The sequence below is a fragment of the Lipotes vexillifer genome, unplaced genomic scaffold (assembly GCF_000442215.2).
Source record: "Lipotes vexillifer unplaced genomic scaffold, Lipotes_vexillifer_v1.1 scaffold533, whole genome shotgun sequence".
Classification (NCBI taxonomy): domain Eukaryota; kingdom Metazoa; phylum Chordata; class Mammalia; order Artiodactyla; family Lipotidae; genus Lipotes; species Lipotes vexillifer.
This window is the reverse complement of record NW_006773553.1, coordinates 824,179-840,514: the sequence shown is the minus strand read 5'-3', so window position 1 is coordinate 840,514 and position 16,336 is coordinate 824,179. Positions and strand designations below refer to the sequence as shown.

General features: G+C 64.6%; 2 protein-coding genes across 5 annotated transcripts in view; both read left to right on the top strand.

The window, feature by feature from the left end:
• PEMT (phosphatidylethanolamine N-methyltransferase) overlaps positions 1-10,432 on the top strand; it is a 48,631-nt gene extending 38,199 nt beyond the window's left edge. For 2 of the 4 annotated variants that reach the window (XM_007448373.1, XM_007448370.1), the window contains exons 3-7: positions 931-1,046; positions 5,058-5,203; positions 6,923-7,034; positions 9,801-9,875; positions 10,179-10,236. In XM_007448373.1, coding sequence (XP_007448435.1) covers positions 931-1,046; positions 5,058-5,203; positions 6,923-7,034; positions 9,801-9,875; positions 10,179-10,236 — 507 coding nt within the window. Of the gene's footprint in view, positions 1-930; positions 1,047-5,057; positions 5,204-6,922; positions 7,035-9,800; positions 9,876-10,178 lie in introns of all 4 variants that reach the window. The other 2 variants (XM_007448372.1, XM_007448371.1) reach the window with 2 other exon arrangements.
• A 3,298-nt stretch (positions 10,433-13,730) lies between these two features.
• On the top strand, positions 13,731-14,889 carry RASD1 (ras related dexamethasone induced 1). The gene is made up of 2 exons (XM_007448369.1): positions 13,731-14,071; positions 14,299-14,889. The coding sequence occupies exons 1-2, from the start codon at positions 13,786-13,788 to the stop codon at positions 14,841-14,843; spliced, it is 831 nt and encodes a 276-aa protein (XP_007448431.1). The 5' UTR covers positions 13,731-13,785; the 3' UTR covers positions 14,844-14,889.
• Positions 14,890-16,336: the final 1,447 nt, after the last annotated feature.

Genomic DNA, 16,336 nt, shown 5'->3' with positions numbered 1-16,336 from the left:
ACGCTTCTTGGGACGTCAGCGCCCCTCCCAGCTCACCCTGCCTGGACGTCCCATCCACCCTTGTGGCTTGAGTCTTGGGTCCATGTGTGAAAGCAGGCTGCTTCCTCTGGCCAAGGACACTTGCGTCCACTTTCCTGACAGTCACCCTGCAAGGACCTCCCTTCACCCCTCGGTGGGTCCCCTTTGGTCCAGCTGCTTTGGAGGGGACTGTCCCCCAGGGGCCCCAGAAGGAAACGTGTGCAGGTTCCTGTCCCGAAGGCCGACCACCCAGACGCCCCCCCCCACCCCGACTTTGAGCAAGTTGGCCCGGCTGGCTTTCGTGCCACAGTGACAGGCAGGCAGCCGTGGACAGGGCAGAGGCAGGAGGGAGCTGAGGGGCCGCCCTCAACTTGGCTCCGCTGTCGGCTGCCGAAGGTCGAGATTTCAGGCGTGACGAGCTTGAAAAAATAAAGGAAGGCTTCTGTGGCTAAAAGTTAAAAGCTGGAAAGTCTGTTTTTGGCGGCGCACTGCAGGATAGGGCTGAGGGCCCAGGACCCGGTGGGAGCGCCCCGCGGATGGTGGCGCTGGGCCACGTCCGCAGGCTCCCTGCCCTCCGCGGTCCCCTGTGTCATGCAGTGGGCGACCCGAGTGTGTGCCGCCGGGCCGTGGGCAGAGGAAGCCAGGACGGCAGCGGGCTGCGCGGGCTCAGGGCCGCCCCCGCCCCCGTGTTTGTCGTGTTTGCCGGGAGAGGCTGCTTCCGGGAGCACCTTGTGGTCCATCCGTACAGGACTCGCAGGGTGGACGCCCCACGGGGCTGGGCTGAGACCCTCCGGCTGCCAGCCGCATCCCCCCATGCCCCCTCCTCCTGACCCCCTCCACTCCGCTCCCGCCCTGCACCGTGACCCTCCGCGCAGGCCTCACGCGCAGGCTGCTTCTCTCTCCGCTCTGTAGGTCGCGAGATGGGAACATAAGACCCGAAAGCTGAGCGGGGCCTTCGGGTCCCCCCACCTGGCCTGCTGCACCCTGGGCGGCGCCATCCTGCTTCTCAACGTGCTGCGCTCCCACTGGTAAGGCCCCCGCCCCCCACCCTGCGCGCCTGCGGGAGGGGCAGCCCGACCACACGGAACCCCGTCCCCTCCACGAGAGTCCCAGCTGCCCGGGAAGGCTCATGCGGGGGTCAGGCGGCACCCGGGACGCGGAAGGAAAACGGGAGCCGCGAGCTGTTGCGGGGTGGTGCGCGCAAATGGATGACTGGACCAGGTAGCGAATGGATGGACTGTTGGCTTTCACTGTGCAGGGGCTGCTCTGAGCTGGGCTAACCTCGCCCGCCCGGCTCTGCTGGCTGAGAGGTGCCCGCACGGAGGGCAGCGAGCAGTGACCTTGGGGGGTGGGGGTGGGGACAGCCCGGCGGGCTCTGTGTCGGCTCCTGAAACCCTCCCGCGGGCTTGGCTGCTGGTGCGTTTGTGCTGCACTCCGGCCTTTCTCCCCCAGTTACTCTCTGGAAACTCAGCCTGCGGGGGGGGCGGGGGTAGGAGACCCAAACGGCCCCACCTGGGCTGCAGGCCAGCCCAGGTGCTACCCTTCGGCTCGATTGATCTTTTTTTTTTCCTGTTTTCTTCCCTTAATGAGCCTTTGCAGACACTCTGGCCCTCCTGAATGAGTGAATGAGTGAATGAATGGGTGAACGAATGCGTGAGTGCCTGAGTGGGCACGTTCCATCCCTGCGGCCGCTTTCTTCCTGGCAGTCACCGAGGAGGCATTTCGAGCTCCCAAAACATCAGTCTGTTCAGGATCAGGACCTGCTGCCTTTCCCCGAACGTAATGTGTTGTTTCCAGTTCTAGGCTTCTGCGCTTTTGGCTTCCTGAGTCCAAGATGTCAGGAGAACACCCCAGTCGGGCTCTCCTCAGCCCGGTAGCTGCTGGCCCTGAACCCTGGGCCAGCCCCAGCTGCTGTTTCTGCGGGGTGGAGGCCGACAGTCCCTCCCGCCCTGCAGGTGGGCTGCGCCCAGGTGGGCAGCCAGGCGGGGGCCGTGGCAGCAGAGGGGCGGAGGGTGAGGCCATGGAAAGCCCGGCGGCCCAAGGGCTGAAGGGGGCCCCCCCTGGGGCCCCGACCCAAGCCTCCCCTTTGCCAGCGCTCGGCAGCGGCAGGCGGCTTTAGACGAGCCCCTCTCCCTGTCCGTCCTGCTTCTGTACCCTGAGGGCCAAGCCCCGAGGGCCGACGGCCTTTTCCTGTCCCTCCTGTTTCTTCTTGTGTCCTGGGCCCTTAGGAGGCCTGAGAGGAAATGACCCCAGGTCCAGCGCCCTCCCCACCGCCCAGGCCCCTGTGTCAGTGCCGGCCAGGCCTGGTGCCTGGCTGAGCTGGCCACCCAGGGAATTTGGGGGGAAAGGACGCCCCCCCGCCCCCCGCAGGCCTGTTTCTTCTCCCCTCTCGGGTCCTCCTCCCGTTTGCCCCCTGCTGACAGGTCTGGGTGGTCTGGCTGAGGCTCTGCGGAGGAGCTGTGGGAGTCCCACCCCCTTCCCTAGCACCCTTCACCTGTCGCTTTATGTGGTTCCTGCAGGTGGGTTTTGTGTGTGTGTGTGTGTGGGGGGGTAAAACACACATTACTAAAATTGACCGTTTCAGCCATCTTAAGGTATAGTTTTGTGATGCTCAGGACCTCACCACGTGAATGGGTGTCGGTCAGTCACGGGCTGAGGCGCAGCGGGCAGGAGCCGGGCTGTGCTGGGGGGAGCAAGCCTCCCCCCACACCTGTGTGCTCGTTGCCTGGGGGCAGGCCCCTGCGTGTGGACCGGCGCACCGGCGGGGTGTCAGCACGGGTGGCTCTGTCCCTGTGGCCATCTGGGTGCCAGCCGTTGCTGCATCAGAGTCCAGCTGGAGCTGCTCAAGGACACGGTCAGGACGGGTCTGATGGCCGAGCGGCCGCACGAAGGAACAGTGAACGGGCCAGACAGACGGGGACAGCTCACTGCAGAGCAGGCCGGGCAGCCGGTGCAGGGGGGAGCACATAGAGATCGGGTGGGGCCTCCCCCAGGCTCATGGGCGGGGGACAGGACTCAGCTCCTGTGGCTGCAGGACCGAGGCCCTCATCCTGGAGTCTGTGCCCTCCCCACAGCAGGGCGGGCGCCTTCCTCCAGGCCCGTGGGAGAGTCTCTCTGACCTCCAGAGCCTCGTTGAAAGGGCCCCAGGGTAACCTTTTTGGTGAAACGCCCTGACCTCGCACCACCAGGTACTGGCACCCCTGGTGTTCACAGGGCAGCCCACCCTCCAGGGGAGGGGTTGTGGGGTTATGCAGAGCAGGGTGAGCCTGGTTATCGGCCTGGGCCCCTCCCCTTTCCTTTCCCCAACCGGGCGGATTTGTAAGACCACAGATCCCCCCTTGGCTGTGATGGGTTTGGGGAACGCTTTGGAAAGGTGATGTGTTGATCAAATGTACCGAATCAGTACACCATCGGAGCCCTAAATTCCACCTGATTTTTCACAGGTGGAAAGTGTTACCCGTGTGAACATTTGTTTTGATCTTGTGGTTATGTGCTTATTTTAATGTGTATTAAGAAAAAACAAGTGAGCCTGTCAGATGCTACTCTCGTGGACAGTTTTGCTTGGTGTGGGTTGAAGAACGGGGGGCTTAGTGCCCCGAGCCCGAGACGGTGTCGCGGCCACGTCCCCGAGCGGCTGGGGTTCCCAGGGCTTATCGGCTGCGGACAGAAATGGGCGCCGAGCGGGACACCCCTCCCCACCTCCACCCATGTTCCGGGGTTTCTGGGGAGCAGAATGCAGACAGCTTTGTCACATTGGTGACCAAAAGCTCAGTCCAGGTTTTAAAAGCAGAACTAGAGACATGGATGAGCCTCTCCACTCGCACCCCCAGCACAGAAAACCCCCCAAAGAAACTGCGTCTCCCCCGTGGGATCACAGCTCTGGCCCCGCCCAGCGTGCCTGTCCCGTTTCATCTCATGCTGTCACCCTCAGTTCACTCCCCTGTCCCTCCAGCTGTCCCTGAGCCCTGTGGGCAGAGCCCAGCGGGTCACACACCTCCCAGTGTCACCATCACAGGGGTGAAAACTGAGCCTGGGTCGCCCAGGTCTGTCTGAACCCCGTGCCACTCTTCTGCCCGAGCCCACGGCACTTGCATTGGGCCGCCGTGCAGTGCCCCCCGCTAGAACGTGGGGCCGTGGGTGCACCAGGCTGCAGGCGGCCTAGCGATGGCCAGAGGGGGCCCGGCATGCCTCGCTGCCCTAGGTTTGGGGGTCGGGGGTCAGCCTGGGCGGGGGCTGAGCGGAAGAGGGTCATCCGCGTGGAGGCCTGAGCGCCTCCCCCACCCCACTCACGCTCACACACACTCGCTGTGCCGCGTGGTCCCTAGCACTCTGGTGGCCAAGGAGCCAGGGCCCACCTGCTGCGCACGCCCGGCCCCTCCCACTCCATTGCCTGCAGACAGGAGAGGGGGAGGGGGCGGAGGCTGCGGGTCTTTCGGAGCTGGGGGTGGGGAGGGGGGCACGGCTCGGCCACCTAGCACGACACCGCGTGTGCGCGGCCCTAAGCCAACCCCAGCGGCTCAGCCTGGAGCCGCAGGGTGACCCTGAGCCCAGGCAGCAGGAGGGGTGGGTGGAGAGCAGGGGGTGTGGGCAGCGTGACCGGTGGCCAGGTGTGCCCTGACACATGTGTGCCACTGTTTGGCAGGTCACCGTGCAGGCCTCTGCCCACGGCGTCCTGTTTGCTGTTCAAACAGACGCTTCTCCCTGTCCCTGCTCCCCTTCTACCTTTGCGGGGAGGGGAGGCGAGGGGAGGGGGCTGCTTTTCCTCTGGCTGCTGAACTCGTACTGGGACCCCTTCTGCCTGGCATGGGCTGGGGCCAGGGAGATGTTTGGGGCAGGAGGCGCCGCTGTTCTCCACGGGCTGAATGTAGTTCGGGCGGCCCCCCCCTGCAGCCCACTTCACTCGCTTTCGGCACCCGCCTTGCCCCGAGTTTGACACCCCTGGCCCGGCTACTCTGGGGGCCCCAGGGGCTGGGGGCGGGAAGGGCAGGGTGGCCCCTCTGCACAGCAGTGACCTGTCTCTCCCGTCCCCTGCCCCACAGCTTCACACAGGCCATGCTGAGCCAGCCCAGGATGCAGAGCCTGGACAACCCCTTGGCCTACCGCGTGGGCCTGGCACTCCTGGGAGTGGGCGGCGTGTTTGTCTTTTCCAGTTTCCTGGCTCTGGGCTTCACGGGGACCTTCCTAGGTAAGACCCCCAGGGTGGGGGGCCGGGGCCCTGCTACCACCAGCTCCAGGCCGCCTTTGCTCCTGCAGGCCTTGGTGTGCCGTGCTCCGCTTGGGAGGCCGGGCTGTCAAACCCCATCCAGCTGCTTGGCCGCCGGGAAGGAGCCAGAGCTGGCAGCCCATGGGGGGCGCTGCACCTTCTGCTTTCCCCACTGCCTGCGGCTCCAGTGCTTCGGGGCTGGGAGCCCAGTGCTGGCCTGGCTGGGTGTCGTCCTGACGTCAACTCCCAGCAGCTTGGAAGCTCAGGAAGGGGAGCAGCCCGGGGGCGCGGTGGGGGCTGCAGGGGCCAGGGCAGCCCTGGGACTGGTGGAGGGGGAGGGGGCCACTGCTGCAGAGAGTGCCCTCCGGGCACACGGGGCACAGGGAGGTGACCCGGCTCTGATGGCCTGATCAGGGGCTCCTGGGTCCTCCTCCCCTCGCCCCAGCCAGCTGTGGAGTCTTGGCCTCCATTTCCTGCAGTGCCTGGGGCGGCCTGGGGCTCTGCGGGCTGCAGCAGGGGTCCCACAGAAGACCCTCGGAAGGCAAATGAGACTTGTCGTCCTCTGGGGACCAGCACTTGGGCGAGGACCTGGCAGCAGCTGGAGGGAGCCCGGTGCTAGAGGAGGGTGTGCAGGTGCAGGCGGAACCGGAGGGGTGGGGCGCAGGGCCGCGGGCGGGAGGGCAGGGTGGCTGGTGTGCAACGGCCAGTGGGGCCAGAGTGGAAGGCCAGCCGGGGGCCACGTCACACGCGTCCCGAGAGCCATGCAGGGGACTGAGGTGTCACTCCCGGGGAGGAGGGGGCCACAGGCGTGGTCTCCCAGCAAAGAGGAGGTGACCAGTGTGGCTGAGGCGGGCTGGGGGCAGGGAGGAGGTGGGCACCACGGTGTGGGCCTCATGGAGGGGGAGGGAAGGGTGGTGCTGTCGCCTCAGGTCAGGAGAGCTGGGGTGAGCAGCCCCAGAGCAGAGGGCGGCGGGCGGGGGCAGTGCAGGGTCTGGAGGAGGGATGGGGAAGGGCCCAGATAACCAGCCGCTGCCGCCGCAGAGAAACGGTGTGGAAACTCAAGGGGCCCACGGGCTCTGGGATGTAGGGCATGGCAGCCGCTTCCCTCCGTGAGTCACCCCAAAGCTGGTCTCTGTGCCACTGGGAAGAAAAGTTCCCGCGGCTCCCCGGCCCCGAGCCCTCTGTCCCCAGACAGCGATGACGCCGCTGCCACTCCTCCTGCCCTACTTGTGCCTGGAGCTCAAGGGACGTCGGGGAGAGGGGGCCTTAGTGAGCAGTGCTGCGCCGCACACTGTACCTGTGCCTCACGCCTCTAGGGGAGGCTTCTCGGGGCGGCCACACGCTCCCCTGTGAGCCGCTCCAGGCCGGCTGCTGGAGCCCAGGGTGGGGGGCAGCCTGGCGGGGGGTGGAGGGCGGAGATGGAGAGACAGTGAATAGCAGGCAGGCCTGCCTTGGACGGTGTGGGGGGGAGGGTCTACAGGAGGGGATGTGAGCTGAGGGAGACGGCAGAGGAGAGGTGTGCAGGGAGCGGGGAACAGGCACCCAGACAGGGGGGACGGCGTGTGCAAAGGCACAGAGGCAGGAGCAGGTGGGCGCGGAGACTCAGTCAGTGCCTCGGCCCCTGGGGACCCCAGGCCCCTTGGCCTGGGACGGGGTGGCCAGGGTGTGACCTCCCCCCGCCCCCGTCCTGCCTGTGCACAGGAGACTACTTTGGGATCCTGAAGGAGGCCAGAGTGACCACGTTCCCGTTCAGCGTCCTGGACAACCCCATGTACTGGGGCAGCACAGCCAACTACCTGGGCTGGGCCATCATGTAAGTCCCGGGCTCCCTCTGTGCCCCCTGGGCGATGGGTCAGCTCTCGTGCCACCGTGGAGCCCGGGGCACTGGTCAGGGTCCCCTTCCTAGAACAGGGGTCGGTAAACTCCCTATTACAAGAGTGGGAGGTCCCCGGGCTGCAGGCAGGTGAAGGAATGGCCGTGGCCGGGGGGCCCTACTGCTTTGTTCATGGACACCGAAATTAGAATTTCACGTAATTTTCACGAGTCACAAAATATTCTTTTGATTTTTGGAAACAATTAAAACTGTAAAAGCTGTTCTTAGCTCGGGGCCTGCAGGCTGCTGACTCGGTGCTGGAACGTTTGGGCTGGGAGGCTCCCTGCCCACGGCCAGGCTGCAGGGATCCGCGCCCTGCGGATGAGGCCCCGTGCCAACCTCCGTCTGCGGCGCCGGCTGTGGGTACCAGCAAGCGACCCGCCGTCGAGGCTGGCACAGGACATCAGGCCGCTTGCCCCCCAGAGCAGCTCCCGTTTGTCCATTTTCTGGATGAGGACCTTCTTCCGTAGAAAGTTGTCTTGGGAGCAAGTGCTGTGCTGTTGCTGAACTCTGAAAGCCACTTACCTAGGTTACCAGTGCTCCCAGAGACCAGAAGGGCAACGGGACCCAAAGGAATGAATCAATGGTGGAAGGCCTGGAGCGAGACTCCCCTCCCAGCCCCACCTTCGGGGGTGGCCCGGGATCCATCACTGGGCTTTGAGTGATGAGGAGCTAGAGGGGCATGTGTGGGTCTGCGGGACACCCCCCAACCCCAGCCCCACTTCAGGCCAGGCAGCCCCCGCCCACCTGCCTTCAGCCTGGCCCTTTTCACCTGGACTCAGGCAGTGGGATCCAGTGGGGGCAGGCTTCACATCCCTGACTTACCCACTCCCCGGAGCATCTCCCACATGAGACTGGCAGGGTGAACCCCATGCAGGTCCCCCTGCAGCCTGCCCTGCTAGCACACCCAATGTTCCCTCCCACTTGGGTCTTCCCAAACCCAACTGGAGATGTCCCCTCCTCCGGGAAGTCCTCCCTGACCACATGCCCCCAACACACACACACACACACACACTCTCTCTCTCTCTCACACACACACACACACACTCTCACACTCTCACACACTCTCTCACACACACAGGTCCTTCCTCTGTGCTCAGACGGGGCCTCCAAGGGCAGAACCACACAGTGGGTCCTCTCTGTGCCCCAGCAGTGCCTGGCACCCAGAAGTCAGAGGTCGCTGCCTCCTCAGGGCTGTCAGGCCAGGCTCCCACAGACCCCTCAGGAGGACAGCAGCCATGCAGTGATGAGGAGGGGGCCTTGGTTGTGCTGGGGATGGAACCCTCTGTCCGAGAGCGCATTAGAGACAAGCCATTACCCGGGGCGCCAGACGCTGACCCAGCAGGGCTGCCCCAGGCCTTCCGCAGCCCATCTGTCCCCGACCTGCGGCCCCACAGGTGGGCCTTCCCGGTACCCAAGCAACCAGGTGTGTGGGAGCCCCAGAAGGCCCAGAGCAGCAGGATTCTGGGGGCACCAGGAACCGGGCCTTCTCTCTCTGGGCCTGTCAGCCCGAGTGAGACGCCCCCTCCCCAGTATGCACAGCCGGGTCCCTGGGACCAACCCCACCACTGCCCCAGGCTCGGGGCCAGGCCTGGGCTCTGGCATGTGGGTCAGTGTGGACCTCAGTTTCCTCATCTGCAGTGTGGGATGACCATCTCCACATAGGTTGTTAGGTGTGACAGGTCCTGGAAGGTGGGAAACTTCACGTGGACGGAACGGAGAAGGGCCCGTGTCGGGGTTGACCAGGCGCCGGCTGCCCCGACCCTCGCCTCCGTAGAGCCTAGTTAACTCGGCTTCCCAGGCAGGGGCCGTCAGCCTTAGGGATACGGTGGCCACAGAGCCCTGGCCCTGAGGTCCCCTGGCGGGGGGTCCAGCCTGCCCCTCCCCGGCACCGGGGCTGCCTGGCTGTGCGGGGGGAAGCCCTGCCCACTCCAGGAAACAGCACCGGGGCCAGTGAGGAGAGCCTCAGGAGGGCAGATCTCATTTCAGCCCCAAAGCATCTGTGGCCTAGGCATCTCCACGTGGCAGTGCCAAGGGCCAAGTGGCCCAGTCCACCTCTCAAGCTTGATTTAAATGGAGCCCATGGAACGGGAGTTGGCGGTTTCATAGGGGACACTTACCCTTCACTGTTGCTGGAGCCCCCAGATGGACAGTGTGAGGTCCCAGCGGGAGGGGAGTGGGCAGGGCAGAGGGTCCCCAAAGGGTATTCGTGTGTCTTCAAGCCCCTGTGCCTCGGGGCCCCTGGCCTGGGGCTCACGTTCCCCTCTGGCTCCTGGGCTCCACCAGCCAGCTCCCCCACCTCTCTGCTCCCCAGCTGTCTATGCAGGGGCTCAGCCCCCACAGCAGTCACCAGGAGAGAGCCCGTGAAGGGGCCCAAGGGACGCTTCGCCTGGCTTTGGCGGTCCTGGACCCACTTCTAGAAAACAGCCTGAGAACATCGCCTCTGGTGGGCAGGGAGAGCGTTTTTTACCCTGGGACAGCCTCCTGTGCAGAAGGCACGCTGACCACTCAAGTGATTTGGGGAGGCCAGCCATTCCGTCCTCCTCACTGTTCTGAGCTCCTGACTGGGGCTGGAGGCCTGTGGACAGGGAGCCAGGCCTGGACGGGCAGCGGCGAGCTAGTCCCCGGGTCAGGGCCTGGACCGTGGAACCCCGGTCTGAGAGAAGGCTGGACCCGGGCCTGCCCCTGACCTGCGTTTCCCCGCAGGCACGCCAGCCCCGCCGGCCTGCTGCTGACCACGGTGGTGGCGCTCACCTACACAGTCGCCATCCTGTACGAGGAGTGAGTAGGCGCCGTCTCGGGCCGGGGCCGGGGCTGCCGTGTACTGTCCGCGTGACCAGCACCAGCCCTGCCTCTCCTTCCAAGGCCTTTCCTGGGGCCTGGGCAGCTGGCCACGCCGAGTCACCGTCAGGGTGGCAGACGAGCAGCTGAGAGCGGGCACAGGGTGGCCCGGGTGCCGGGCAGGTGGTGCTGGACCCTCCTGTTCCCACACGGACCCCTCACCCCGTCCACGCCGGGTGGGGGGCCTGGGTGGCAGCGTCAACCTCGACGCCCGCTGAGCGAGCCTCTCTCCCACCCCCGCAGGCCCTTCACCGCTGAGATCTACCGGCAGAAAGCCTCCCAGGCCCACAAGAGGAGCTGACGGCCCACGGCCACTCCGTGAGGGTCCCCACCTCGGGCTTGCCCCGAGCACACGCCCCTCGAGGGGAGGGGGAGAGTGGTGCCCAGCCTGGGCCGTCCAGTGCCTTGGAAACGTGGCTTGGGGGCCTGGAAGGCGCCTTGTGGCCCCAGAGCCCCCTGCCACCCACCACGTCCTGACCAATAAAGGCGCCTGACCCCAGCCCCACCTTGGTCTCTGTCTGTCCAGGCCGGGGAGGGGCAGGCTGGGGTCTGGGAGGGGATCCGTGAGCCAGGAGCGGTGCCGCCATCCACGCCGAATGGGGGGGGACTGCCCAGGCCTTTGGGCCTCCTGTGCCACCAGCCTCACCCCACTTCTGCCCCTTGTGGGGGGCCGGCGGGACCGGCCCTGCCTCGGCTTCCTGGGTCGGAAGCACTGGGCCCTCCCCCACCCCCCCTGCCGAACCTGGTGTCTCTGGGTACTGACATTTCTCTCCTAATCCCTCGTGGACCTCGTGTGGCCACAAGGAGCAGCTGTGGGGCCATCCGGGGCCGGTTGCCGGGCCTCACCACAGAGCCACAGGGACGGGGCAGGACCCGCATTTGGGCCCAGCCTCCCCTGCACAGCCCCCAGCCCTCCAAGGGCACAGAACTCGCCTTTCCTCCCTTCAAGATGGCAGACGGGTGTACTCTATCTGTGTGCCTGGCCCTGAGCCTTGCGTTCTCACCTGTGAAGTGGCTGCCATAGCCGTGCCCGCCCTGGGCACCGGAGCTGCTGGGCCCCCACCCCACCATGGAGCGCCTCAAGGGTGCCCTTTGGTGTCTGGGTTCCAGAGGTCTCCGGGCTCGAGGGGCCACAGGAGGCATGGAGGCTGATCTTACCCAACGCGTCTGCTCGCATACCTCCAGGGACAGGAAGCTCACCCCTCCGCGGGCACCGCTGCACACACATCCTCCCTAGCCTTCAAGGACGCACTGGCCCCCATGGCCTAAGCCCTCCCTCTGTCAGGGCAAGACCAAGCACCTCCGGGCCTCTGACCCCGCGGGTCACGCCGCCTTGAGGGATGGGCCTGGAGTGGGGAGGGTCGGCTGTGATGGGAGCAGCCCGCAGCTGAGGAGGGAACTGCCGAGGAAGCGAGGTCAGAGGGGAAACCCAGCTCCGTTCAGCCCTGTCCTCTTTGTCAGGTGTGGCTGTGGGCCGCGGTGACACAAGACTCTCTGGGCGAGGAGCTGCTGGGGGTGGGCTCGGGCGGCAGGCTGGCGCTCAGCACAAGCATCCATCCACACGCCCCCTGACGGGGCCTGCCTGGCACTCCTCAAACACGGCTTTCAAGAACCTTCTAAACCACTCTGTGCCAGCAGACCAGGCTGTGGTGGACACTTCCTGCCTTGGGGTCCAGCTGTCCGACCCCAGCCCACCCCCAACGTTTGGCCAAATGGTTTAAGAGGTTCCCCATTCCACTCTGAGCTGGAAAATTGCTTCATTGCAAGGAAATGATACAGGCAGGCGCTCAAGCACAGGAAGAGAGATCACTGGTAGCATCGTAAACCTGGACAACCTAGAACTAATGCAATGGTGGGGGGGGGCACACTTTGGCGGAAAGAACGACAGGTGTGCTCAGGGCCTAATGAACTTGGCTGACCTGGGAGAACAAGTCTTAGAACCTGGCATCTGTGGGTGGGGATGGGCCCAGGTGCCAGGAATCGAAGGTTGAGAACCCAGGCTGGGCTCAGTACCCACCACTGTCACCAGCTGGAAGGGGCCGGACCTGGGGTGGGGGGAGGGAGGCTCTGACTCTAGGCTGGGTCCTGGCCCACTGACCACCCCAGGGAGAGCTGTGTTCAAACCCTGGACCCTGCAGTTACTAGCTGTGGGCCCTGGGCAAGTCACTTCCCTTGCCTCAGTTTCTCTACCTGTAAAATGGAGAGAGTAACAGTTCCCACCCCTCACGGGTGCCACGAGGAAGAACTTAAGAACAATGCCTGGCATGGAATACATGGAATAAACACTCTCCTGGCCCCCCTGCAGAGGGTGTGAGATTCTGCTGGAATCCTTGTCATAGAGGGCTGGCCGAGAAGCCCATGAGAGTCCAGAGGCCCTGTGTAAACAACTAGGGGTGCGGGCTGGCACCCCAGCATTGCCCACAGCTCTGACTTGCGTGGATGGGTGGGTGGCAACAGCTAACAGCCCTGGCTTTCTCCCAAATCAGAGAGCCTCGCCTGTCACACCACGGGGAGCGATGGCTTTTCCATGAGCTCCAGGCCGGAGCTCGCCAGCTCCGGCAGCCTCTTCCCCAGCCTTTCTGCAGCAGCCCACTCCTGGTTACTGATCTACCTGCTGCCCCCACCCCACCCCCCCGGTTTGTCCTGCAGCCTCGTGGGTCATTTACTATTGTTGTTATTACTAGGTCCTGCCCCTACACTGTTCGCAAGTTCTCAGCCAGTCAGAGCCAGACCGCCATCTTCCAGAAGAGGAACCCGAGGTCCAGAGAAGGCCGGAGACTGCTGTGATGCCCACACAGCATTCAGGCTCACTCTGGCTTCGAGACCAGCTCCCCCAACTATCAAAATGGGAATGCTGGCCCACAGGACTCCAGAGGCACAAAATGCTATGGGGAAGGGAGGGGACATTGGCCTCAGACTGACTAAGGGCAAACCTCTGGTCCATCCAGTCTCCGACAGGAAGATGACAGGACAGCCTCTGGCTGAAAACCCCTGCCAGGATCCAGCGGGTCTTCGGTTGGGAGAAAGGAGCTGAGCCTACAGTAGAACGCGGGGTCGGGACGTTCTGGCTGCGAGGACTCCAGCCCTGAGCGTGGCGCTCACGGCTCCCCGTTCTGGCGGCGGGGCCTCTGCTGCACTCTGGCGGCCGGAGCGCGCGGCGCCCACCTCGCGTTAGCACGGCCCCCCGGGAGCAAAACCCGCCTGGGACGCGAAGGGGCCTACGCTGGGCCAGTTCGCAGAGCTGGTGAGAAGACGTGCAGAGCCCGGACGCGGTGCCTAGCACCAGGCAAGCACATGCCATCACGCTGCCCAGTGTCGTTATTCTCTGGGGAAACTGCGTCCCAAAGAAAGTGAGTGTGTGCGCGTGTGAGTCCTGCGGTGGCAGGGGAGTGGGGGGGGTCCTTGCCCCAGGTCAGAGGCACAGCCGGGACTGTGTCCCCGACGCCCTTAGGGCTGCTGAGCCCCGCGCAGCGGAGAAGCGCAGGGTCCACGCGCCCGTAGCCGCAGGCAGACCCTGGACCGTTTCCTTCCCGAGCCCCGCGGGCGGGAACGGGCAGCGGCCCGCGGAGGTGGAGGGAGCGCGCGGCGGGGCCCGCGGGCGTGCGCACCGTGACGCGCAGAGGCTGGGCGGGCGCGGGGCGGGGCGGCCACGCGGGCTGCATATAAGGGCAGTCGCTGGGCGCTGAGAGGCAGAGGTTTCGTCCGAGAGCTACAGCCCAGGCGCAGCCGCAGCCCGAGCTCGAGTCGCGCCGCCCAGACGCTCTGCCGGCCCCGCCGCTCTGCCCCGTTCCCCCAGCCACAGTCGGCTCGTCTCGCGGCCCCGCGCCCGCCCCCGCGGTCCCTCTGCTCAATGAAATTGGCCGCGATGATCAAAAAGATGTGCCAGAGCGACTCGGAACTGAGTATCCCGGCCAAGAACTGCTACCGCATGGTGGTCCTTGGCTCGTCCAAGGTGGGCAAGACGGCCATCGTGTCGCGCTTCCTCACTGGCCGCTTCGAGGACGCCTACACGCCCACCATCGAGGACTTCCACCGCAAGTTTTACTGCATCCGCGGCGAGATCTACCAGCTCGACATCCTCGACACGTCCGGCAACCACCCCTTCCCCGCCATGCGGCGCCTCTCCATCCTCACTGGTGAGCCGGGGCGGTCGGGCAGCGGGCAGGGGAGGGAGCGCGCCGCCGCAGTGCCGGGGACCCCTCGTCCCCGGACGCCCGGGCGCCTGGGCTGGAGGCGCGGCCGCGGAGAGTTCGGCGCGATCCTCGCGGCGGCCGGAGCCCCGGCGTCGGGAGGCCCCAAAGTCAGCCCACTTAAGTTGTCCCCTGGCGGCTGCCCTCACCCTCTCCTTTTCTGCTCCCCGTAGGAGACGTGTTCATCCTCGTGTTCAGCCTGGACAACCGCGACTCCTTCGAGGAGGTGCAGAGGCTCAAGCGGCAGATCCTCGACACCAAGTCTTGCCTCAAGAACAAAACCAAGGAGAACGTGGACGTGCCCCTGGTCATCTGTGGCAACAAAGGGGACCGGGACTTTTACCGGGAGGTGGAGCAGCGCGAGATCGAGCAGCTGGTGGGCGCCGACCCCCAGCGCTGCGCCTACTTCGAGATCTCGGCCAAGAGGAACAGCCGCCTGGACCAGATGTTCCACGCGCTCTTCGCCATGGCCAACCTGCCGCGCGAGATGAGCCCGGACCTGCACCGCCGGGTATCGGCGCAGCACTGCGAGTCGCTGCACAAGAAGGCGCTGCGAGGCAAGAGGCTGCGGCGAGCGGGCGGCGACCAGGACGACGCCTTCGGCATCTTGGCGCCCTGGGCGCGCAGGCCGAGCGTGCACAGCGATCTCATGTACATCCGCGAGAAGGCCAGCGGCGGCGGCCAGACCAAGGACAAGGAACGCTGCGTTATCAGCTAGGAACTCCCGCCCCGCGCGGACGCAGAGCCTCAGGAGACCCTCTTGTCCAAGAGTCAAGTGTCCGGGTCGTGCGTCCCGAGCCGCGCGCGCAGACAGACGTCTTCCTTCCCAGCACTCCAGCCTGTTCACTGGGGAGACTCAAAAGAAACCGAGAAGGGACCATTATCTGCTCCGGAAGGAAAGAGAGCTAGCTGAGCCCGGGCTCCCCTCACGTCCGATCCCCCGTTGGCGCCCGCTAGCCCCACGCGCCCAGCAGAGGTTGAATTTGCCTTGTTTCTCACAAAGACCTAAGAATGGGGGTGGGAATGGGAGTTAATCAGCCACCATTGGGCTTTCAGAAATGGGTCCTGCCAGCTGGAGGGCCAGGACAAAACGGGGTATTATCTGTGATTGGGGGTTGCCATGACAGCTGGCCTGAAACTGAGGGCGGGGTCCGATCTAGGGAGTGACTTGTTTACATGTGTGTGCAACTGCACAAAGCAAAACATAAAACTTGCACTTTATAGTAGTTCTGGTGTCACCATTTGACGTGAACAAAATCTTACCTAGGTGTTTGTACTGTGTGTGTCTTTGAACTTAGTCTTGTTACTGGTTTTTTAATATAAAATAAAATAACTTAAAATGGAAAACCTTGCTTCCTCTGCTTTTAGAAACAGGTGGAAGGGGGAAGGGTGAGAAGGGAGAGGCAGGTTTCTACTTCTGTGGAATTAGACTCCCCTTCCCCAGAGCTGGAAAATAATCCTGGCTTTCTGAAAATAGCTTCAGCCCTCCTGGGAGAAAAGGCTCCAAAAAGGCTCCAGATGACTGGATGCCTTTCCGTTTGGGGAGCCACTCCTTAGAATGCCAGGACAAAAATAAAGGACTTCAGGGTCCTTTCTAGAGATGCATCTTTCCAGCTGTTTACCTGCCTAGTTTGCCCACTGGCCCAGCCCCAAGGGCCTCCGGGACCGGCCAGCGCCGTCCTATACTCAGCACAGGCCCAGGGCAACAAAGCGTCACCAAACCTGGAACCCGCAGACAGTTCAAGGGGTCCCTCAGGCCCTCTTCTGTGCAGGACCCTCATCCTGAGTCGGCTTCAGGCTCTGCCACTTAGCCACCTGGATCCAGTCACAATCAGCAGCCCCGGCCCCTCCGGCTCCAAGAAGCGCTCGCCACCCACGTGGGGTCCAGCACCCCCTCTCAGCAGTTGAGGGCACCCAGTCCCAACTCGGGACCCAGCTCTCTCCGCCACTTGTAACTGTGCACACCTGGGGCAAGTGACGCCTGGCAAGCCCCAAATTCTCCGCCTGTGAAATACAGAGAGCAGATGCCTCTGCTTGGGGTTGCTGTGAGGGCCACGGGCGACGTCTTACATGGTGCCCGCCAACAGGCATCCAAGTGAGGCATCAGTGCTGTCCTGGGGAGGGCTTTCAACCGTTCTGGGGGACTGCCCCCCACCAGGGCCCAACCCACCTCTGAGAGGAATGGCAGCCCCGGGGGCCCCCGGGCCAGCT

Bases quoted from the DNA above. Each gene is read 5' to 3' on its own strand.
- RASD1 (XM_007448369.1), top strand. From the start codon at position 13,786: ATGAAATTGGCCGCGATGATCAAAAAGATGTGCCAGAGCGACTCGGAA. The intron at 14,072-14,298 runs GTGAGCCGGGGC...TGCTCCCCGTAG, and splicing joins GCGCCTCTCCATCCTCACTG to GAGACGTGTTCATCCTCGTG.